General features: G+C 47.3%; 8 protein-coding genes across 8 annotated transcripts; 2 read left to right on the plus strand and 6 right to left on the minus strand.

Moving 5' to 3' along the window:
• Window positions 1–319: 319 nt before the first annotated feature.
• On the minus strand, window positions 320–1,336 carry AO090010000435 (uncharacterized protein; the record flags this gene model as incomplete). Its single annotated transcript, XM_001827374.3, has 1 exon — window positions 320–1,336. The coding sequence occupies one exon, from the start codon at window positions 1,334–1,336 to the stop codon at window positions 320–322; it is 1,017 nt and encodes a 338-aa protein (XP_001827426.1).
• A 3,825-nt stretch (window positions 1,337–5,161) lies between these two features.
• On the minus strand, window positions 5,162–5,560 carry AO090010000434 (uncharacterized protein; the record flags this gene model as incomplete). The annotated part of the gene is given in 2 exon segments (XM_001827373.3): window positions 5,162–5,462; window positions 5,472–5,560. Coding segments are annotated over 2 exon segments (390 nt in total).
• Window positions 5,561–7,864: 2,304 nt separating this feature from the next.
• AO090010000432 (RTA1 domain-containing protein) lies at window positions 7,865–8,957 on the minus strand (the record flags this gene model as incomplete). The annotated part of the gene is made up of 4 exons (XM_001827372.1): window positions 7,865–8,379; window positions 8,456–8,707; window positions 8,771–8,813; window positions 8,865–8,957. 4 exons carry the CDS (start codon window positions 8,955–8,957, stop codon window positions 7,865–7,867), a joined length of 903 nt encoding a protein of 300 aa, XP_001827424.1.
• Window positions 8,958–9,836: 879 nt separating this feature from the next.
• AO090010000431 (uncharacterized protein) lies at window positions 9,837–11,043 on the plus strand (the record flags this gene model as incomplete). Its single annotated transcript, XM_023233649.1, has 2 exons — window positions 9,837–10,815; window positions 10,979–11,043. The coding sequence occupies 2 exons, from the start codon at window positions 9,837–9,839 to the stop codon at window positions 11,041–11,043; spliced, it is 1,044 nt and encodes a 347-aa protein (XP_023094184.1).
• A 604-nt stretch (window positions 11,044–11,647) lies between these two features.
• Window positions 11,648–12,460, plus strand: AO090010000430 (polysaccharide lyase family 20 protein; the record flags this gene model as incomplete). Its single annotated transcript, XM_001827370.3, has 1 exon — window positions 11,648–12,460. One exon carries the CDS (start codon window positions 11,648–11,650, stop codon window positions 12,458–12,460), a length of 813 nt encoding a protein of 270 aa, XP_001827422.3.
• Window positions 12,461–12,903: 443 nt separating this feature from the next.
• AO090010000429 (SDR family NAD(P)-dependent oxidoreductase) lies at window positions 12,904–13,799 on the minus strand (the record flags this gene model as incomplete). The annotated part of the gene is made up of 3 exons (XM_001827369.1): window positions 12,904–13,175; window positions 13,244–13,674; window positions 13,744–13,799. The coding sequence occupies 3 exons, from the start codon at window positions 13,797–13,799 to the stop codon at window positions 12,904–12,906; spliced, it is 759 nt and encodes a 252-aa protein (XP_001827421.1).
• A 4,274-nt stretch (window positions 13,800–18,073) lies between these two features.
• AO090010000427 (serine hydrolase domain-containing protein) lies at window positions 18,074–19,476 on the minus strand (the record flags this gene model as incomplete). Its single annotated transcript, XM_001827368.1, has 4 exons — window positions 18,074–18,486; window positions 18,541–18,832; window positions 18,895–19,031; window positions 19,086–19,476. The coding sequence occupies 4 exons, from the start codon at window positions 19,474–19,476 to the stop codon at window positions 18,074–18,076; spliced, it is 1,233 nt and encodes a 410-aa protein (XP_001827420.1).
• A 556-nt stretch (window positions 19,477–20,032) lies between these two features.
• Window positions 20,033–23,346, minus strand: AO090010000426 (uncharacterized protein; the record flags this gene model as incomplete). The annotated part of the gene is made up of 4 exons (XM_001827367.1): window positions 20,033–20,425; window positions 20,492–22,683; window positions 22,741–23,002; window positions 23,062–23,346. The coding sequence occupies 4 exons, from the start codon at window positions 23,344–23,346 to the stop codon at window positions 20,033–20,035; spliced, it is 3,132 nt and encodes a 1,043-aa protein (XP_001827419.1).
• Between the last annotated feature and the right edge of the window lie 664 nt (window positions 23,347–24,010).

Here is a 24,010-nt window from a genome sequence, read left to right on the forward strand (position 1 = left end):
GAAAGGAAATTAAAGGATGTCAAATGCCAATGCGAACGCCGCGCTTCTCCAGTCCGATATGCTAAACATGCTCGTCACGAACGAATGAATGTTGATGGTAGAGGTGATCAATCGCTCGGGGAGACCAAGAGACCAAGCAAGATAAACAAATATACTAAGAAAAGAAAAGAAAAGTAGAGAGTAATTCTCAATCTCAATGAACGGAGGGGTTAGGTATCATCGCTAAAACAACTCGAATTAAACATGCTGTTCCAAGGCAGTCTCTCCGGCGTAGTATCCCGGAGAATATTTCCACCGCCACGTATTGGGTATGTTGTTTCTAAGCCCTCATCATCATTCGTCGGGCTCGGAAAGCAGATAGGTCGATGGATTCTTCGGATTCAGTCCCGTCGTCCACCTCGATCGCCCCAACATCTGATGACGGTCCCTTGTTGCTCGCGGGGCTGACCGTCAACTGTACAGATTCCACTTGCGGAGCCTCTTTCTCCTTCGCAGCACGTTCTCTTTCCTGTTCCTCGGTGAGACGTCGCACTTCACCCGTGGCCAGTTCGAGGAGCGCCTTGAATTTATCCAGCACCCCCTGTAATTCTTCCGAGCAGTCACCTGTGCGGAGGAACTGGTAAGCCGCAGTCTCACACATACTATGAGCCAACTCCAGCTGTCTATCCGCCATCTCAAACGGGGAGTTCTTTGCCATCACGCGGGCCTGCGGCGGAGGTCCACGATTCCGGGTGCTGCGGATCTGGGACAGTAACTGGGCGTCAGCTGCAACCCCGGGAGGAGGGAGCGGCGGGCTGTTCATCCGGGTGGGTTTGTTAAGAGCACTACTACGCATCGCTCCCATCTGGGACATCTTTCCCCTCCGAATGTTGTTTCTGGCTGTCCCGATAATCCGCACCATTTCCTCCAGCGACTTCTGCGTCTCCCCGTCGTAATGGATGACTAGGTTGTATCGCGTACTGACAAAGGGGTTCTCCTCGGAGGCTAAGGACGGGGCTTCGTCCGTGCCACGCTTTCGCGGGTTAGGGTTCGGGGTCGACAGGTCCTGGGAGGCGGGTTGGGGGGTCTCGGGGTCTCTTTGGGTCGGTGCTTCTGCGGGGGGCGGCGATTGTGTGACGGCATTCCGCAACTCGTCGGTCCGGATGGAGCACACGGAGCTGTTCTTGCGACGACGCGGTTTCCCCGGTGTGACGGCGAGCTTCTTGTACGCCTCGGCATATTCGGCATGTTTGGCGGCGGTGTGGGTAGCCAGATCAGACATACGGTTTATCCATGTGGGTAAATTATCGGTGAGGTGGGAGAAGGCTCCCAGGGCGTCCATTGCAGCGGCGGGCATGGGGGAATTGTTCACTCGGGTTTTGTCGGACGAGGGTATACGGTCGATTGATTATGTCGATGAAACCCCAAACAGTGAAGAATATGGTAAATAGTGTAGTTGAAAAGAAAAATCGTGCGGTCGTTCAAGTCGTCAGTCGTCCTCAACTGTGGATGATCTGGGGTATAGAAGTCGAGAAATCCTGGCAGCCGTAGCGGCGTTTGTCACCCGCTTTGGGTCCTCACTACAGTTCCATGGAATGACGAAGCGTATCTATGAGCCAGGTAGACCAAGTGGGGGACCAAGTGACAGGAGAAAGCAAATTGAAGGAGGGGAATCGAGAGAAAAGTGGTAGAATTTGAATGGGGTTGAGGGAGAGACTAGCTAAAAGAACATAAAGAAAAGGAATCGAAGGGAAAGGAAAGAAATGCGACCGGGGCGGGAAGAGAGAGAGACTCAGAGGGAGACCAAGTGGAGGAGACCCACCGAGTAAGTCGATAACTTTAGGAATAGGAAGACGAGTACTATACACACGGTATCGTGATACGTCTACATTACCGTATCGGCCACCAAAAGAAACAGGTGACATGCCCGAAATAAATGAGTGAAGCCCGAGCGTGGGCCCCGCCCTCCATGCGATGTGCAGCAGCAAGCAATACTAATCTCGCCTGGAATGTTGAGATGCACCTATGATACCTCTCATTGATTCCTCGTCTTCGATATTCTCCCACACTTTCCTGCTAGAGATTTGACCATGGACTGCAGGATAACCCTGATTCTTTCGTGGGTCGGTTGGCAGGATCCACACTCGGTAAGTGATCGGGGATGGGGTCTGACCGTACCGTACTAAACCCTGCTAAGGCACGACGGTCCCTCCCGGTTTGCTCTCCTCCAATGATGGAGGCCCGACCGGCGGGAGTCGAGCTTCAGGCATCCACACCTTTTCCTCCTTGGCACGTCGTTCAATCCATGGTTGAGTTGAGCATTATTGTTGCTTCTTAATATCGTTCAATTTCCTGAACTGTCTGACATCTTCACACCCTTGCAACGTTACAGAGCCCATCCAAAGGAGCGGTGAAGAACCCCTCGTGGACTTCTTGGTTATGCATCTAGACAGTTCTCCAAAAGACATGCAGATGGCGTCAGGATCGGTCCTACCGGGCTGGAAGGGCTGACAAGAATCGTCGTACAAATTCGATCCCCGGTTCCCTCCGTGCGACAGATCCTTACTTCGAGATACCCTGGTTTTTGTTCTAGAAAACGGGTGTCACTGGAAAGTCACGGGAAATTAATCCAGAAAAGAGGTGAGAATCATCCTCTCCGCCATGAAACAAAGAATAGACACCTCAGGATAAAGAAGGCAGGTGACACCGGAGAACTCCAAACAATCAACAAGTGGTTCAGGTACAAAGTCCATAATATTATATCACCATGTGTTATGATCCACACCGAACGGGAAGCCCGTTAGACTAACCACAGTTGCATTCAGGAAGGTAATTAATTAGAATACGCAACTATAGTGTTCAGGTTGGGGAAAGAAGCCCGACGCAGCCAATTGAAGGATGCATTCTTCAACGGCTTCTTTACCCAAGTGAGCCCTGACACGTAACGGCTATTTTCACTGACGGCTACGAATGCCATCTTGGGCGTAAGTTCCCGACGCTTCCGTCTCCGCTCTTAAACGTCGCGTCGAGGGGCTGACGATCTTCGTGCAGTCATTAACATGGGGCAGCGAATGAAGGCGACCAAGGCAAAGGGCCGTCCTTGTTATAATCGCAAATGATGGTCAGCAGTAAGATAAAACGTCTGTCCATGACCTACGAGGACAAAACATGCCGTTGCCAAGCGCACGTCCCGAAGTTGGCGCTAGTTCCAAGGAAGTGGGTTGCACTTTTGCACCGCCGGCAATCCGACTCCTGCCCTAAATCGCCAGTTTGAGACGCACGTATGGCACGAGCCATTCCTGGTCGCAAGATTCTTAGTCCGTCTCTACTAATCAGCCAGGGAAAATGAACGAGAATCTAGTCTCGGCCCACGACACGAATACATCAGACAACGGTGGCCTTAGTGGCTTGGATTCATGTTGATCACTGCCAACGCATCATCTTCTGTCTGTCACCTGCCATGTAAGCAATGGTCCATTCGGAAACACCGATTCCTCGCTGCTGCATGCAAACGTAAATCTTGGATACGAGGCACGAAGGCTAGGCAATCCCGTTCTGTTCGCAGTAACTGGACTCCGATAAGAGTTGCAAGAATTGCCTGACACAGCGGACGGTTGAATGTGTGTGTGTGTGTGTGTTAATCAAGTCGGAAAACGCGAGTTCTGAAGAACATCCGTAGTCATTTCTTCGGCACCGTACTTTCGATGTCCATCTGTGATCATGGACTGGAGACATTTGCTTTTTGCCACCGTGGTGAATGTAATGCCCTACATGCTTAGCATCAGTACGTTGCATATTTAGCAGGGTTCATCATGGGCGAACATGATTGTACGTCCGTTCAATCGGTGGCTGGCCGCGGTTAATATATTTCTCTGGTGGTTCTGATGAGAGCGTAAGCAGAATACTATTATGCAAGTTGACTATCTGACCTGTCAGAGTACAACCAGAACAGTGAACGGATGCTTACTGTAGAAGAATATACTATGCTGAACATTCTGATTGGTGAGACATATTGAAGTTCCAAAATGCCTTCATCCCCACATGCTGTATATGCGTAGTTGTATACAAATATCTGGACGGGTATCTCAGCGTTGTGGACTCACGTATTCTGCTCAACAACGCGAGTAGGCATGTGACTAAGAGATTCTCAAAAAAAAACGAGTCAAATGCGCATCTACTGTTTCTAACGGTGGCGTGCAGGGTAACCCTGGACTAGTCCCTTCTGCACTTTGTGGCTGTGGATACGTGTCACTGCATTCTGCCGCTTGCGCCGGTTCTTTTCTTTTTCTTCAGACTTTGGAACCTTAATCCGCGACCTATGCAGCACCGATTTTCTTCTGTTGCTGTTGTTTATTTGCTTTCAGCTCTTGACACAACTGCTGCTTAGCAGAGTGTGAAAACAGGTCTATCTTTCTGCCTACTATATAGTATACATACTCATGGCCGTAATGCCTTCAATCATTTTGTCCGTAGAGTACAGCCTTGTGATTTCATAGTAAACAATCCTACCCTGAGTATTGCTATATTAAAACTTTTAAAAATCCGACAGGTAACTGACACTGACATGGCGCATTGCATACAGCTGGAGAATTCTATACACGGCCGCTGCGTGCATACTATCCCGCCAACCGGAAATATGAGTTGAAATGTGGCTAGCTGAATGGAAGTCGATATTACGTGAAGTCTACATGTCCGCAATCTCTAATGCATGTCTTGCCTTAGCTCCTCTGTTGCGTGTTGTCTTACTGATTCACACCAAATCGAGAGTATAGGCCAGCTTCCACCACAGAGCATACCTGACAAGTTGCTATCCATAGCCATGATGTTGAGCATTCAAAGACGCCGCTTGTGGGTATGTTTACCGTCTCACTCCATCCCTTCTGTTCATCCCTTGAGACTTGTCCTGTGAGAAACATTGGACTTCTGAGGACGATAGAAAACTACAGAAGGTGTTCAGGAAAGACCCCTAGCTGACTGGCAATACCTAGATAGATAGGTGACTTTTGGCATTGTAGCGACCAAGCCGTATATGCCAGCATATAGTAACGAAAGACTACTTGTACGAGTGAAAAGCGCCATACCGCAAGGGAGTAGCTATTACAAAGAAAGATAACAACAAAAACATAAATAAAAATAATAACAAATATACTCCCTCGCGCATGCAACATACGGCCAACGCCAACTAGCCAAAGTAGCATGTCCACTCAACATCATCCTCTCTTCCCTTCCAGACACAATCGTCTGCTTCAACGTGTATGTCGTGGAATCTGATAGAATGCACTTTAAATGTGTGTCCACGATGGTCGCGCGGAATTGGATAAGGAAGCTGGTAGGTGCTTCTAACCGCGTCAACTTTGTCTGTGTGTGAAGCCACGCCACCATTGGCACCCATCCAGGAGAATATGACATTGCCAGTGGTGATATCACTGCCATGCGCCTTATCGCCGCCAGCTATGAATTTCTGCACGCGATACGGCTGAATACTGGCATACATAGAGTTTGCATCGAAGTTCGCATTCAGGGTAACTTTGTACTCCCAGCCATTGCGACCCCGCTTTATTTTGCTGTCATGTGCAGGCATGACGCTGTCCCTGAAGTGTGTAAAATGGTGGAGCGGTAAGATGCTCTTGGGTTCAGTTCAAGCGAGGTCAGGGCTTCAGTGTGGTGTGTTGAGTATGTATGCATGAAGTTTGGACTCAAGACAATAGTCCCTTTTTCAAGAAGGGATTTCCATCGGGGAATTGATTAATGGAATGCGAAGAAGAGTCAAAGAGAGAGTTATCCCTGGGCAGAGTTGGCTCGTTTTATGTTGATCTTTTACTATGCAGAATGCCGAAAAGGCTTTGTACGAGGTGGACTCAGGTGACTCCCAGTTACGAAGCTATCCATATATTATTTTCTAGTTGTACTGATTGGGGATAGAAAGATAGCAAATGCCGTGTGTGATGACCGATAGAAAGCGGTCCAGCCTTGTCTGATGTAATAAAAGTCATATCTCCGACCGAAAGTCATTTATACATGAGCTTGTTTTATCCTCGCAATCATGGTCGACTTTTGTCTCGCTCTGGACCCTCTTTTGAATGCGAACTGGGGCATCATTTGTGGAATGGCTTGTCGTATGACTGCGTTCACGACCCAAGGACACAATTGATGTCGAGTCGCATTGCAAAAGCTCAACAGTCATTGGCTCAGCCACAGTGAAGTTTAACAATCATGACCAAAGCTTGTACAATGGTTGCTGTTTCTTCTTTAATTGCCTACCTGACTTCAAATCTCAAATATGAAATACTTTCCATTGCCGTCCGCACGACAACCAGACCTTACTTAGATTCAAGGGCCGTCCGCGGAGCTCATGAAAATTCATCACTATCTTGAGAATTCATTAATCCTATAAAGATCTAAGCACCAGAATGCGCCACAGCACCATCTATATCCTGTGGGGTCTTTATGTCAACACTTTGACAGCACCCACAAACGACCCTTCGGCGCTTGGTGGTAGGTGTACCTTTCAGAAATAGATCTTCCCGGTTAATCTTCACACAATCCACTAACATATATCCAACGAAGGATGCATAAGAAGCAGCGTCAACTGCCTTCTCGCCGGTCAATGTGAGCTCGGTCCATGCTACCGATGCTGCTGCTGCTATTGCGAGGACCTCGACGGCGGAGAAGTTTGCGGTGTAGGTTGGTGGTGGGACGGCGACTGTTGTGTGGCGCTTACAGCGGACAATCACAGTATTCTTTCCGACAAGTCCCAGTATTGTAGCTGTAATTAAGATATACCGATATTCAAGAGGAACTATCTGTCTCAGTCATGATGATGACCAGATTTGGCCTTTTTACTTGGGTTAGGCTGCTGAGGAACTTTCTTAGAATTGGAATGTGCGTGTAGCTCAGAGATAATCTGAGAGTGTCGGATATCAATGGTTTAGCGATCAGTTGGCTAGCTACGCTGAAAAGACAGCAATACTGTCAGATTCTATGGCTCAAGCCAAGCCACCTGAACTCTGGTTTTGCAGACTACCAATATGAAACTCTAAGAGAGACGCAGGCGACTTCAAGGTCGATGAGGTCGTATTTAGAAAGACTTTATTGGAAGTTGTGTCGGCAACCTTACCCGTTTAACCAGAGAAATTGATGGATATTGAGAAGGTTGCTTGGGTTCTACCACTATTTCCTCAACATCAGACCACCTCATCCACCACCTTACTACCAAGATCTGCCGCCGAGCTACGCCAGTCCTAATTACGAACTACGATCACATAGCACCCTTCTCAACAAAAAGGACCTCAATTAGTAAGCTTTGACCATATTCTAGCTACTTTCCCAGCGTGGAAGGTTTGAGATTGGATGTATTCGTGGGACTGAAGTTTAGACTCATGAGTCCTTAAATATTTCTTAATAGTGGATGCAGAAGCGCCACAACCGTCTTAGAAAACATAGGCCTCTAGGCCTATTCTTCTATATCGCAGCTTAGAAGTATTTCCAAAGAATCGCTACTCGGCCTCTACCCACTATCGGAAATAGTTTTCACTTCTATTATACTGATCTTAGTCTAATCTATAGTCTCCTCTCAGGGAGCAGCGCTGTTGAGGCAATATTAGACTGGGAATCAGTTGAGTACTACCGAAATTCTGGATATTTTTTTAAGCCGTATCACAGCGGCGGATTCAATCTTGATACCCCAGATGATTCTTGATATACTTGGACCGATCTTCTCGAGTTGGATCTCCAACTTTGATTTAGGCTTAATAGCAAGGACATCGAGTAGCAGAAGCCTTGGTTTTACTTGTTTGATTTGGACGAGTTTCGTGAGGCTACTCCGTGAAGTTTCGTTCAATCCATGTTCTCTAGCTATGCAAAAAGAATCCCGATCCTTGAGATATTAAACTGCCTTGTGCCCAACTCCATTCGACCGGCCAATTAGGGGAAGTTTCGAGTTCAGGCTTTCCATCGTGTTGCATCGTTTTCGCCCCTGACGTATCTTCATCAACTGAAGTCCGTTTGTGATAGGCACCTCGTTACGGAGCAATAGGCCAATCTCGCCAGGATGGAACCAGTTCATCCAGAGAAGCACTAGGACCATCAAAAAGCCGTCGAAAATAAAGACATAGGCCTCGCTTCGCATGATAGGACCATGATTGCCTTCAATAAACTCAACAACCCGGAAGACACTTCTGACGAGGACCAAACCTCCAGTCAGGTATAGGGTAAATAAGTACCACTTCCATCGAATGCTAGGATTGTTCGATTCGGGTGTTGGCGATTTGGCCAGACGATAATGATAATTAATAGCAATAACAAGGAAGCAAGAGAAGATAAAAAGCTGGACGAAAAGACCAGCAATGATGACCTTTTCGCCTATTTGCCAGAGATCTGGAGCGGCCATGATGCTGCCACCTTTTAGGGAGCATATTAACATTTATCTATAATATGCAAGCATATAGAGTGTAAGCTGTAAGCTTCTATTACTTACTTGTGGACTGTGTGCAGAGCGAAACCACATCACCCCAAACAAAGGTTTTGGTAAGCCTCTTTCGCTTGACTAGGGCATGGTGCTCCCCGGCAGTGAGCAGGATAATGCGACCGAGAATCATATAGATGGATGCAGCCATAAATGCTGGTCCGAGGAGAATCAGTGTATTCTGGATGACATATGGTCCAATATTCCAGCAGCCCTCGTCTTCGAGTGCATTCAGGACTCTTCCGATGTATCCAACCGCTTCGCCTATATTGAAAAGCCAACATTAGTGTAGTCCCCAGGGTATAAGATTGAGCTTGATTGACGTACATGCACCGCCTACGACAAGTGGCCAGAGATACCATATTTTCGTCTGGCACATTTAAAACGTATGCAGCAGTGTCGAAATGCCGAAGAGGATCACAAATATAATATTCGCCTCGACAGACGGGGCGAAGCGGTAGAAGGCAAAGGTGGCATCTTTGTAGTTTTCAGGATCACAAAGAGGTGGTGCCATAATCGATCTTCTCTGTCCTGCCAACAGCAACTCGACGGTATGAGATCAGACAAGGACGAGCAGGCTGTTATGTAGGGAAGAACACTCGGACCTTAAAAAGAATTGCTTGGTATCGCAGGTGCAAGAAAATGTTGAGAACGGAAGAACGAGATTGGGACAAGACAGGAACAAAGATGTCGTCGGCACATGTCCCTTGAAAACGTAGACCGAAGCAGTTCAGCACCTGCAATAAGCCGCAACAACATGTCTCAAATGCATTTCCTACATGGAGTTTTCGTGGAGTCTTCACAAACCAATGGTCCCAGTTCTATATGCACGCAAAAGTAGGAACATCTCGGTTTCGGATCTTGATGTCATTGGATAACCAGCTCCACTCCACTAAGTTCCAGCATTTCTACTGGCCGCAGTGGGGCTACTGACGCCACAGGGACAGCTTTTTTGCTGCGCCTCGTTCGGCCCTAAGTACATACACTTGAAAAGAACCGCTCCTCGGTTTCGCAAAGAATTCTGCTTGGCTGAACAAATTCGTCAGACGCAACTGTTATTAACGAGGTCCTTACCATCGCTCACACTATCATGGGGCGGCTCGGGTACCGCAAGTCTAAAAACGGGTGCCTACGATGCAAGAAGAGACGTGTCAAGGTTCGTGATCGGCTCTCTTACGATGTCGAAAAGGGTGACAGATTGGGACTGATGGCTTGGCACGCAGTGTGATGAGCAAGTGCCATGTACTGCCTGCAAGAGGCACAAGGTCGAATGCAGCCTTGAGCGGCCTGGCAGGGGAAAGGCCCTTGAGACGGTGAGTGGCGCTTGCCTCCTGAGCAATTCGTGTGTCTAATACAACATGTACAGAGCCATGCTGACCCCCCCAAGCACCATATGCGCCCCAAGCCTAATAATGTCCACAGCCTCCTTCTGAGCGGACAATCGCCTAGAGCAAACTCTTTTCCAGAAGCGTGCACTGCAATTGGGTTTTCTGAATTGTGTCTATTGGATCTGGAGCTCATGCATCACTTCACGACTAATACATGCATGATGGGCCCCCACGTGTTGGATCCGTCTGTATTCAGGGACGAGTCGCCACGTCTTGGCCTCCGGTACCCGTACCTTCTACATCAGCTCCTCGCCCTGTCGGCATTCCATTGTGCCTATCTACGGACAGAATTGCGCGAGAAGTACCTGTTTCACGGCTCAAAGCACCAAGCTCATGCCATCGCCGGCATGCGATTAGCCCTTACAGGAAAGATGACCGAGGAGACCAGTTTCGCCCTGTTCATGACCTCAGCTCTGCTCATGACAAGCAGCTTTGCTTCACATCTGAAGTATCCACACAACGAGGCGAAGCCGCCGCTGGCAGGAATGCTCGAAATAATGGCGCTAGTACGAGGGTTGTCCGCAATCAAGACTACCACCCATGCCGAATTGCAGTTCAATGTCTTGGATAAGCTAAAACATCACAGCGGCTCTCCGCCCTGCTGGAAAGCACTCGATCTATTCAAGACGCAGCTTACTATCCTTCAGTCTCGAATTTCTAATCTGACTAATATCGATAATGCCATCTTGGCTCTATTAAACAAAGGTGCACAGTCGATGCTAGACTGCGCAGCAATGCCGGCCACTACGATGACGGGCGAGCTACACGTTGTGTTCACGTGGCTGAGCATACTGCCTGGGGACTTTTTTAATTTGATGCAGGCGCAGCACCCCGGGGCGATGGTGGTGCTACTGTATTATGTAGTCGCGCTGCAGGAAGTTGAGACGCAATGCTGGGTGTTAGAAGGCTGGAGCGCGCAGCTAACATCGAATATCGTGGATATACTCTTCCCACCTTGGACTGGGCTGGCACAATGGGCTATGAGTGAGTTAGGATACCCGAGTGGTTGAATGGAACTGTGTAGGGTTAGATTCGGGTTTATCTACGCTATTTAAGTTATCATCATAACAGAACTACGGTACTCTATGGTAGTGACTCACAGTATGGATATCTATCATGTATAAAATCTTTTCTTTTATTTAATCAGGCATGAACTTAGATTGTCAAAGCACAGAATCCCGCCAGCTCAGCTATGCTGATGCCCCCTCTTGAACAGGGTTATAAATTAAAGATACTCCGTGAAGGAATGTCATAAGGCTAGTTGGCGACGGCTAAATAGTATTCAATTGTAGAATAGATATAAATAATAGAAGAAGACAAACATGTAAAGCAGCTTGTTCCGATTTAGCGATAAAAATCTCTGTTGCTTATTTCGGCTGGCCCTGCATACCCGGGTGCTGTTGCAGCAGCAAGGGGCCAATCGATAAAATGTCGGTATACTCTTGTGTATGACACATCGAGTTCACCTGCCACACTTCCTCTTGGATTATATTATGGCTGACGTTTCCGCAGTAACCTTAAAGTAAGTAAAGCCTATGTTGTTTGCCTGGCATATACGGAGTACCCCGGTTCCTTTTGCAATCACCCACTTAGAAGTTAGACTGACCCCTTGCATAAGTGGGGGTTTAAGATTACTAACCGATAGAGAAGGGATATGAATATGATATCAACAGCATACGCAAGCAAGGAATGGAACTCAGAAGGATATAATAACTCTGAAAAGACACCGGATGAAAAGAAATACAGAACTCGCGGCAGTAGGCCAACACCCCAACCAAGAACCGAAACCAGACACCCAAGCTCTATCCTCTACATGATGCGGCTCCAACTCATCGCAGCAACGCTGCTACTCAGCACAACAGCACAAGCCACTCAAAGCTTCACCAACACCGGAACAACATCCGGCTGGAGCTGGAAGAATATCGAACACAACGGCACAGTAGAACAAGTCACGGACATAGTCTACAAAGGCTCGACGGCACTCAAAATGACCCAAATATACGACCAAAAGTACACCAATCGCTACCGCAACAACGATGATGCAGATGACGACCTAGTCAAACCAGGCCGCTACCACTCAGAAGTGATCAAAAACGACGTATATAAACTCGGCGACGAGGGCTATTACGGCTTCATGTTTCGACTCCAGGACACCTGGCAGTTTTCCCCGGTTCAATCGTATAACATCGCCCAGTTTATGGGCGAGTTTCCTGACAGGGGTTGTGAGCAGTTTCACTGGATTCCCTCTAACATGGTTTATCTGTATGGTGATCAGTTGTATCTCCATCAGAGGACGGGCAAGGTCTGTGCGCCGAAGGAGACTATCTATAGTAATTTGGCTACTGTATCTGCGGGGGAGTGGCACAAGGTTGTTATTCATTCTGAGTGGAGGGCTGATGGTACTGGTTCTTACGGGTTGTGGTTTGATGGGGTGAAGGTGCTTGAGGAATATGATATTGATACTACGATTGACGATGGCGATACGGCGTTTCAGTTCAGGGTCGGGATCTATGCGAATGGTTGGCATGATAATGGTGGTATGAAGGGGACTCAGGGAACACGCCAGGTTTGGTATGATCAGATTGCGATTGGGACGACCTTTGCGGATGCCGATCCTGATCAGTGGTAGATGACTGTCTGTTGCTGGACGGTGGAATGAAAGGGGAATATGGTTAACCTGCAGTGCTAGGGGCACTGATGAATGCCTGCCAACAGAGTATATCTGCATGTATAATATTGAGAGGCGTGATATCCATATGCTTGAAGTAGCCTCTTGGGTATACATGTGGTTGATTCTAGCTCAAACCTAAGCCGAAGACTTTGCTTTTTAACATGGAAGTTTACATAGCATAGAATTTCTTAGTGGTTGTCGATCAAAGGATCAGATTAATGCTTATTCAGTTGGAGCGTGAAGGCTGAACAATGAATATCTGTGTAATGCCGTTGTGGAGAGTGTAAATGGTGGTTCAAATGCACTCCACTGCTGTGTGTAGTTGTAAGACATATCATGATAGAGAAACAGGGTATTATAGATAGTGGTTCTATTCTGTGCTAGATAAATCACCCATATCTCTATTTCAACCCTCCGGACAACAAGAGACTCTGGCCCGTCATATATCCAGTAGTAACCAACATTGTGACCACATTCGCCGTCTCCTCCGGGGTACCCAGCCGACCTAAAGGAATAGTTGCCACTGTATCTTGGATTGCCGAAGCATTGGGAACCATACCCGTATCACCTATCATAGCAGGCGCAACATCATTGACACTGATGTTGTATTCCGCTAGACGGGTAGAAAGATTCTTCATCATTCCCGTAAGCCCTCCCTTGGACGCTGCGTAATCTAAGACACGACGATTAGACAGATTAGATAATGATCAGATATCAACAAGGATGAAGGTATCAACTAACGACATCCATTAATGCCTCCCCCATAAGCAGCAATCGAAGACATGAACACAATCCGGCCCCATCTTTGCGCCTTCATGTGCTCTACCACACCTTTGACAAGAACAAAAGAAGCGCGAAGATTAACTTTAATCATGTAATCGAACTCCTCATGCGGGATGTCCCATATATTAGTTATTCGTTTCCCGTATCCGGCATTTGAGATCAGAATATCAGGTCTTCGGCCGTGTTGGGTGTCAATCTCGTGGAACAGGGACTCGATTTGGTCGGCGGATCCAACATCCACTTTGTGAGTGGAAATGCGCAGCTTGTTCTCGGCATATTTGGATTGTAGTTCTTTGACAAGTTCGTTTATTGATGTCGAATTAGTGGAGTAAGTCAGTGCCAGGTGAACTCCACGTTGTGCTAGCTGGTGAGAACATGCTGCTCCGATTCTAAGGTAGTAAAAGTTTGTCAGTAGCTGTCTCACTGGAAATCAGCTTATCGAACTGGGTTATTGTTACCCTCCTGATGCGCCTGTGATTAGGGCTAGGCGACCGCGTATCTCGTTTAGTGCCATCTTTTTAAGTATATCGAATAGACAATGTCAGTGTGATGAATAATTTATTCCTTATCACGCAAAGGGTGGATAGTGTAGGTTTAGGTTGTCTACATTAACCTCAACTGAGCGGTCTTCGAACGAGACTACCATTAACGCATTCGATAAACTGCCATCACTGGTGCATCATAACCAAGTTAACGGACTTACTCCGTATATCGAGCATGGTTCATGATATGAACAGACGAAATCTAGTTCTAGTAGGCCAGCGGCTATCTCATCTATCTCTATCGGCGGAGCTCCTCCCAAGACCCACTTAATGCATCCTCGCGAGCTCCTCCTAGGCTTGCTACGCCACTAGTAGCTAACCTTACCCCCGAGTAGGATCCAATATCCAATAGCAAGTTATGCTTTTTATCGCTCGTATCTGATAGCTTTGTATATACCGTCGCTATCAGGCTTCTCGAGTGAACAATCGATCTTGCCGTCGGCTATTGATTTGAACAAGGGGACAAGATTTATCTCTATCGAGCTATCAGACCCATGCACTTATCAGATAATGTGGCTTGATGTTCGATCCTATTGCCGCTAAGTCTAGAGTTTAAGCGGTGTATTATATGAAATGGTGGGCCTAGGGCTCTATGATAAATACTCTCCATATATTTCTGCCACCGGGCTGAAAATGAATAGTCTAATATGCAGCCAGAAGAAGAACACGAAGAACAAGACGAGGGTCTCGATAATGACGGTGGTGATTCCTATGCAGCTAAAGGTCCAATGGCAGATAGCAACTGATTAGGTGGTTACTGAAAGAATGAAGATATTATTACATCTGTAGAATACACTGATCTTTTTGCAATTTTGCTTTTTGTCCTTGCTCTTGCATCAAATACCGTGGTGTTCCATGAATTCCTCCGAATATGCTCAATAAGGGCATATTGAATGGCCCTACCCTTTGTAATGAGGAATTAAATGAATTTATTTTCTAAGCGCTTGCTCAGAACATTTTTCACGGCAGACGCAGACGACAAAATGCAATCCAAGCTACTGTCCGGGGTTTCTTCTAAAGAATATGTAGATACCATTAAGGAGCTGGTGTTGAGAACTTAATTCAATGCCGTGGGGTATTCTATTTCACAGGAGTCGTTAAGCCGTTGGTAGGTTCCTATGCCGTCCATGAAATATGTCAGAGTCGTTAGTAGATCAGCAGGTAATGCCCAGTGCACTATGTGCTTTCCTTGTAAGCGTCTGCGGTTTTCTGCTGTCGGCAATTGGAAGTACCACGCCTCGATCATCTTTAGGAGGGTTCGTGCTTGCTTGGTGAAGAATAATAATAATAGTGTAACGCTTACCACGTTTGCGGTTCTAGTATTAACATATCAATATATCAGCCTCTTAAAGGGGGTGTAGCAGGAAAAAGACTAATGACAACAGCACCTTGGTGATGATTGAACACATATCATCCTCCCAGCCGTTGAGTCCAGTTGATACCTTTGGAATGTAGCTCTTATGGCTATCTGGATAATCAACAATAAGGTTATTATCCAGGAGATACTGCTAACAGACAAAAATCTCCAGGTGTATCTTCTTAGGCTTCGCTTCGCCTCTCCGAGTCGGTCCTTGTTGAAAATATAGCCGTGCAGGTTCTGGTAAGAGTAATATTCGCCCAACGATTGTCAGAAACAAATCATAGGTCAGACTTCGTTCCTGAATCGAAAACCCAATCTAGGATGATCATGTCTAACTCGTGACCCTGCATCCTATCCACGGTGACAACATCAACCATATCTTCCCAAACGATGCTTAGCGTCTCGGAAAGCTTCACTATCTCGGCGATATAGCATTTCGTCTGCTCGGAGTAACTTGTAATTCTGGAGCACGTGTCGTGCCCCATCAGGAAAAGGATTATACACATCCAGCTCCCAGCGTCTGACACCATTCCCTTCGTATTCAGTTTCTTGATAGGGTCCTCTTCGCACCTGGAGCTCCCATCACCGACGACTGACCCACGGAAGGTTAACACCACCCAGACCATCCGTATCATTATCCAGCGTGTCTATAGCCTTATTGTGCGTCCCAGCACCAAGACTCACTGATGTCGCTGGAGTCGTTTGCGTGGAGCGCGTCGAAAATTTCATGGCGTCCCGTGCCACATAGGATGTACGAGTGAACTTTCGGGTTATGCATAGGGTCTCTATCCCAACCGTGAGCCAGTACTCTCCAGTCAGGATCGATTCGTTGTGATTGCTTTGAGACATCATGAGGCACTTCACCAGCCTGCTGTGAAGTTTACGGAGATAAGAGCAGTAATTGATATGCCTAGGTACCTGACCAACGAAGACAGAAACAAGAGATGGGGAGAACTGAGTTGGTTCTGAGATGAATTAGGCAGCTTAATATCTCTAATCTGGCAGATTGGTGGGTGAATAGAACCTATGAAGTCAATAAACTCGCTGAGTAGAAACAGAATATGCAATCTCAGACTCACATTGTTCTTGGAGGTAGTTCAATAACAAGCCGGTGAAGTCAGCAGCTACAGTTGGTGTAATGAAACTTTCAACGGAGCAATTGCATCATGGTTATTCAACACAACGGTGAGAACCGCAGACTACGATGTTATCATGTCACACACGCAGGTAATCCACTACGTGGCCTAGTTTATGTAGAAAATGGGTCTGCTGGGACAATTCTGTGAAGCGGAGCTGACTTAGGGCCTGGAACAAACTATGACAGGAGCGTAAGGTGACGCTGGTTACGTCTCTAGCATATATTCACGCTGAGGCCACGTCGTTTAAGAAGTGAACCATTCTACTATTACCCCCTAAGCAGCTGGGTTTAGATGGGCTGGTAGGGGCCGAATTCATTTGACAGAGGCATACACGGTATGATTCAGCTCGGCGTAAAATCACTAATGCCTTTTACATAAGATTGTACGGAGTCGGGGTGAGAGCGACCCTTGAGGATACACCTGTGGACTCCATTGTATTTAAATTGAAGTGAAACATCCCTTGCTCCAGACTCCGCCGAATCTATCTCTGTTACAAGACCTGATTAACACCATCGGATATTGACAGAAATACCAGAAAACTATGAGAACACTCAATAAAACTTTGTATTCGGGGGCAACCCCTCAGCCTGGTCCTCTCTCTATATTCTTCAGTCAGCACGCTAACCACTTCCAAGATAAGCAGCAGCGGAGTCCTTACCAGTAGATCCCCAAGTCCCTTCACAAGCGCAATCTCGTGGTCACAGAGGGCCTGCTCTTCAGGTCCAAGGTCGGTGAACGTTGTTGCAACATCAAAGTCACTCCAGACCAGCCTATCAGGATTCCCACGAACAAGGAGAATGTTTCTAGGGTAGATATCTTGGTGGTGAACGCCCGCTTTGTGTATCTCCTTCATGCCCTCAATAGCCTGGGGATAGAGCGTATCCGAGTAGTTCACGCAGTTCAAACTCTCTGCGTTTGGGAGGTATTCCAGTAATATCCCTCTTGGCTTGAACGTGTCTTGGGCGAAATGTCGGAGAGCAGGATGGAATGCAGCCGGATCTACTTCATTGATACAGCCGTGGAATTTTGGAACGATGCTGCGCTCACAGACACCAGAGGCCAGGAGTTTCTCATATGCATTGGTTTCGCAGCGGAATCGGTTCAGATCACGACCTTTCTCGGTATATCCCGGGTCGCCGTTGTCGTGGAAAATCTTTAATGCGTATTTTTGGCCATCTAGATCTACCTTAAATATGGACGATGCATCAGAGCGTGCAATCTCACTAATAATGTTGATTTTGGAGGGATCAATCTCCGCTAAGGCAGCGCTTGGATTCATTGTTGTCCTGGTGTGAGTTATATTTCGGTCGAGGCGGATGGAGCAGGTCTGTTAATATACATAAACAGATCTTGGCTAATGCGCCGATTCACACGTGACCGTGAGTTCCCTTGCATTTCTCGATAGCAAGTAAAGAATTGATCATTCTGAATGACTTATTTCTTCTGTGGGGGAATTTTGTAGAAGTGCCGGTCTATTGGGTGAGCCATAACGTATCACACATCAATGAGATAGTTTACTTTGGCAGTCGGCCTCTTAGGGATATTGCTCAGTGACAGACTACTCGCTCATTGAGTCGAACATAGGTATTTCAAGCGGATAAAACTTCGGAGAGTGTCTGTAGGGCATCCTGGCACTGGAATTGCCATGATACAGGTAACAAACTAAGCTTTTATTACCCAGACAAGCAGGTGGCCTTCAATAGGAGGGGGTTTCAGCTCTGAAGCAGCAACGAATGCCTATTATATACTACAAAGCAAGACCCTTATAAACCTCCGTCTCGACATCTTGCGACAATTGGAACAACTGTTCATCGCCGTACGGCAATACCTGCGAGCAAATAAAGCCTGCAACGCCTTTTTCGCGGTCGCACCACCACCGAAGGTTCGCTACGCCTGACCACTGTGCAGTCCCAATGGATCGCCCTGTGGAACCTCCACTAAGCAGGAAGGTGAGTCCCCAGCCCTGTCGATCTCCCTCCACAGTTGGGTGAAGGCCGAGACCAGACTGTACGAATTCTGCTTTCGCGTCGGGGAAATACTTTTCAGCGAGAGGAGGCAGGTTCTCGATTTGGTTCCGGAACATCTCGTCTACGGTCTCCTTCTTGAGCAGCTGTTTGCCTGTTGTCGGCGAGGTTCCGTTCAACAGAATGGCTAGGATTTCTGCATACGTGTTAGTCTGTTGTCAAGAGTGTCGGCCCAGGTAGGGAGTCATACGGGAGTAGTCCTGTGCAGTAGAAAAACATCCGGCTCCACCACTGTTGAAGTAGGACTTGATGTCACTCTCACTCTTCACGGTCAATGCACGCCGCAGCAGGTGATCGCGGACAGAGATCTGGCCATCAGCCGCTCGCTGGTGCATGTACGCGAGGTTCGCCTTCATTTCTTCAGTGGGGAGCATTGAAATATGCTTGAGACCGATGGGCTCGAAGATGTGTTGATGGAAATAGTCATTCAACGATTGTCCTGTGACACGCTCAAGCACAACACCTGCCCAGTCAATGCCAATCTATCGCGGTTCCCTGCATGTTAACAGCCATCGTTGCCTCCGGCGAATCGGTGATCACTTACGCCATACTCCCAAGCTTCCCCTGGCTGGTGAACCAGCGGCTGGTTGAATTCCTCAGCATATCCAGAGAATTCATCGAAACCAGCGGGTCGGGCGTAATCACGCAGTTTCTCATTATAAAACGTATAACCGAATCCAGCTATAATTTCAACATCAGCGCCCAATTTAACTGTGTAGTTTCAGGGACACTGACAAGTATGAGTCAAGAGCATCCTCAAAGTAATCCCCTTATTCTTCTCCACCAAGGTGCCATCTTCCTGGAGCACCCGAAGATCATCAAACTCAGGGCAAATTCGATGAATTTGACCAGCATCATCCAAAGAAAGCCTTCCCTGCTCAACTAACTGCATGCACGCAATACCAGTAATCATCTTTGTGCACGACGCAATCCAAAATACCGAGTCCACAGACATGAGCTCAGAGCTTCCATGGCCCCGTTTCCCCGCAGCATGGCTGAACAGTTGCTTGCCGTCCCGTCCAACTACAGCGACGGAAACCCCGGGAAGGCCCTTGTCGGGATCGCTGCACACGGATTGCATCCGGCGCTTGAGCGCCTCGATATTTGTTGGATTAAGCTCGCTCATTGTCTGGAATGGTAGGGACTGTGTCGTGGAGGTATGAGGAGGGGTTGGTCTTCAATGTCAATTATTTATAATGAGGGGTTCGGTGGGGGCCGTGGGGCTTTGTTTCTCTCCTCTCGGGCCCGTCGAAAATCGTTCGGAATTGAAGCAGGTCCCTCGTAGCTGGGAGCCTTAGGCATTGAGGTATACTGGATACGCTAAATTTGGGGAAAGTGAGATACTCAGCTAAAACTCGAGTGGCTTTGATTTTCGTGTTTAAGTAAGAATTGCTATTTCTACCAGTAGTTGAATACTTTAAAGTCCAAAGAGTTTAAATTACAAAACTCACTAAAAAGCTTTATGCTTTTAAACCTCATAAGCTACTCGTGGAAGTTTATTTTTTTCTTTCTTTCTCTATGTGTGTTTATTTGTTTATTCATTCATTGAAAGTAAAGCTACGACACCTTCAATTGTGTCGTATCTAAGTAAGTCTGCTTTCTGCTCAACCAAGCCCTTCTAAATATGCATAAAATTCCTTGTCCTGCAGAGCCAAGATGAGATCGGCAGCGAAATCCCTGCTTTAAAATTGCCATTGCTTAATCCAATTCTCCATGATAGCCCCGTCGATTGGCCCGAGATCACACATTGCCTGGCTAGCTTCTTGAGTCTTCACGGTCTCCATCACACTGGTAAAGGTACCATGGTTGCTGGCCAGTCCCTTATAGAAATCTATGATCTTGAGTGCCGGTTTGTCTTGCAAATCGCCATCCGTTGGATTCCTGAAAGCCTCCAAGGTGGCCATCCAATCATGCATATCGACAACCTCTGCTTTATAATGCTTTTTGATGGCCGGGATAAGTGATTCCCAGCTTGACGATCGAGGGTTGACGAGGTGGAAAGCGGCCGTTCTGGTGAGATCCTCGGTGGCGCGTCGGGAATTGGTGATATCGACCACGATTTTGGCCATAATATCCTACAAATATTGTTAACACACAGGCCCAAGGGGCCTCAAATTGAATAGGATGGGATGGAAACGTACTATAGGAATCCAATCAACCGGCATGGTACCAAGGGTATTCGGAAGTTTTCCGAGCGTCTTGGATGTCGCAACCAGAGAAGGTAGCCATTCCTGTCGATTCCACAGCCCCTTTTCCGTCGTTGGACCAGCGATTTGTCCCACTCGATGGATACTGCTCGGTACCCCTGCAATAGACGACGCGATAGCACAGATACGCTCGCCGACAAACTTAGATTCTCCATACCCTTGGCGCAAGGCGACATCAGGATCATCCAGAGAGATTTCAGGAACGGATGGACCGTGCTGAGGACCCCATGCACTCACGGTAGAAATCGAGGAGATGAAGTGGATATGTGCCGAATGGGCACTGCGTAGACTGAAGTCCACCAGGCTACGTATACCTCGGATATGAGGATCCTCGAATGCCTCAACCTTGTGGTTGAAATTGACCTTCCATGCATTGTGGATGATTAGATCCACGGACTTTGTGAGTTCGTTGTATTTGTCAATGGACAAGCCAAGGTTTAGAGCTCCAAACTGGGCATGGATGAACTCGACCCGTTCATCGAAGTCGTGCGGAATTGTAAACCCTTTTTCCTTGAAGCTGGCAATCTGCTTTTGTCTTGCATCTTCCGCCCGATTGAGACAGTAGATCATAGGGATCTCGCGATCACTGAGTAACTCATTCAGGATATAGTTGCCCAATGATCCAGTAGAGCCGGTCAGAATAACTGCGTTTTTGGTTGACCTGTTGAAGCTCGTGATTGCTCTCTGCGATAAGTCGTTGGTGTACTTATTGATTAACCCTTCAATTCTCCCGGGTCTGGTAGCTTCCTCATCCTCCGCTTTTTCTTCCATAGTCTCGCCCTTTAACAGCCGATAAACATATTGTGACAGTTGATCAAGAGTCGGATAAGCGTAAAGCTTCTGGCTTGTGATCGGCTCAGAGTTCTTATCAGCAGAAAGGTGCCGGACAGCGGTTTGCAGGATTTTGCTCAATTGCAAGGTTTGGAGTGAATCCATGCCCAGTGAAAATATGTCGCTAGTATCACTGATTCGCTCGACAGAAAGTAGCTGCGACACTACTGTGTGGATGTATTGCTTGATATCCTCAAGATCTGTGCTCTGTGGTAAATCATCAGTGCACTCCTCATCTTCACCGGCGTATAAAGCGTTAATTTCAGTCTCGTAGTCTTCAGATATCTGTCTTCTCTGGACTGAACCCTTGGGAGTTAGCGCGAATGGTGTATCCTGCTTAGCGAGGGCAACTTTTGTACGCAAGACACGGGCATGACCAGGAGCAATGCCATTTGCTCTCTCAACTGTAGGCCATATTCTGTCGATAAAGTCCGCCTTGTCTTGATCCTCACTCCACTGGCCCCAGTTTGGCTGTATGAGCAATGAAGCCTGGAATCGCCCTTGACCAATAATAATGGCTTTTGAAACCAAGGGATGACTCTCCACGATATTCTCCATGTCGGTAGGGTTAAATTTCTCACCATTGCTGAGCACAATAACGTCGTCAAGCCGACCGTGATATTTCCACAGTCCTGGCCTGGTTGGATGTGGCGTGAACAAATCCTTTGTTCGATATGCAGTAATATCAGGATAGGTATGGAATATACAGAGGAACTCGTGATGTTCGTCCTTCCGTATGACAGCCTCAAATACTCCATCATCAACCGACTCCATGTGTATACCACTGTATGGGTTCCACTCAAAGTATTCCCAATCTTCACTATGCGTGCAAATCAATGCTCCCATGAACCCAGCTTCACTGGACCCAATGATTGAGTGGAGAGCCACTTTTTCATTTAGCTTGTTGCCCACCTCCGGTGAAAGCGGTGCTCCACCGAAGACTATTGCTTTGAACTTTTGTAACCCCTCTAAGCCTTCTTGAAAAGCGGACAACTCTTGTATGACGGATGGTGTGAGCATAGCTACTTCCGGACGGGCAGTCTCTAGAATTTGACTAAGGAGTCCCGGGGTCATCGGTCTTTCGGGGCTCAAAACGACGGGCGTATTGTGAAAGATGGCTCCCGAGAGAATTACAAGCCCCATTAAATGGAACATCGGAGCCATGCTGAAAAGACGTCTGCCTTGCGCTACTGAGGTGATTGATTTGTTCAGTCTGCCCGGTGGAGTTGGCGTCCTGGGAAAATTGTCAATGACGCTGAAGAATCCGTTTGTCAGATACACCGGCTTAGGGAGACCTGAAAAAGGAGGGTTAGTTTATAGCAAGCAGGGTGATCGCGGCTATCAAGGCTCACCGGTGGTCCCCGAACTATGGATGATAATGCATGGTTTATTTTGCAAATCATAGAAATTTGCATCGAAAGCGTAAGGTTCAGCCGGGGCACCGAATACTTCCCAGAGGCTGGGTATCTCGTACAATCGGACGTTTTGTACACTATCCCCTATTTCTTCCGCAATTTTGTGTCTCTCAGCACTGTAAACAACCTTTGAACATTCGGTGGCGCCAAGAACATGCGATGTGGCCACGATTGAATTTCTTGTAGAAGGCAACAACGCCTATATTTTGGTTAGTTAGAGCTTCATATAGATGCTGAGATACCAGTATGAGTATTTACCGCATAGCCAGTCTTCATGCAAGCCAAATAGAAAACCACATAGCGGATGTCATTGGCTCCAATATAAGCTAGCGGCTGGAAGTCAAAGCCCTTTCCCATCGCCATCTCAATCCATCGGGCGGTGTAATCCACGGCGCCGGCGAGATCCCTCATGGATACATTGCGCCAACCTTGGGATAAATCGGAGGAAATGGGTTGCACGCAGAAGAGTTGTTCCGGTTTACTTTCAGCCAACTCATCGACAACGCGGCACATGAGTCGCTGGTCGAAGTTTGTGGAGCCCATGACTGCTTGCTTTGGGGAGCGTTGAAATGGGAAACGATATGAAGTGAAGTTAATCAGAATATTGTCCAAGCGGTCAGACTTTCGATGAGATGATATTGTACGAGCGGTATTCGTTCAGCCATTGATCTGGGAATATATATACTAACGCTCGGTTGATCGCTTCCGATTTGATAGTGGAGGCATAATGGTCCTGTGTTGGTAAGATTGCGTACAAGCTTTCTGTGTACCTGGGATGATACACTTTGTTTCTTGGTCCATTTTGCAAAGTTTCAAGCGATGGAGATCGAAGGATACGGGTATCGGGATGGTAGTCGAGGAACATATCCAACATGGTACAACTTTTTATCCTAGAATAATGCAACATAGTGAATCTTGCTCACGTCAGTCCTCACTTGCAACCAGGACGAGACCCACCGCACCTGGTAACACTTGGTCATGTTTCCACAACATAAAGCTGCCATAGATTCGTATACAGGCATAATGTATGGAGTGCGTTCGTTACACAAGGTAATATCCGGTGGAGTCGTAAAACATTTTTGGAACAGATAAGGTGGCCAGGACAGTAGAGGATGGGTCGATTAGACTGATGAACAAATTAGTGGCTAATCATCTACCTTCCTCAGAGGTAGCGCAGGTGTAAGGAAGAGTAAGCCTGAAACTAAGT

This window comes from Aspergillus oryzae, chromosome 8 (genome assembly GCF_000184455.2).
Source record: "Aspergillus oryzae RIB40 DNA, chromosome 8".
NCBI classification, from domain to species: Eukaryota; Fungi; Ascomycota; class Eurotiomycetes; order Eurotiales; family Aspergillaceae; genus Aspergillus; species Aspergillus oryzae.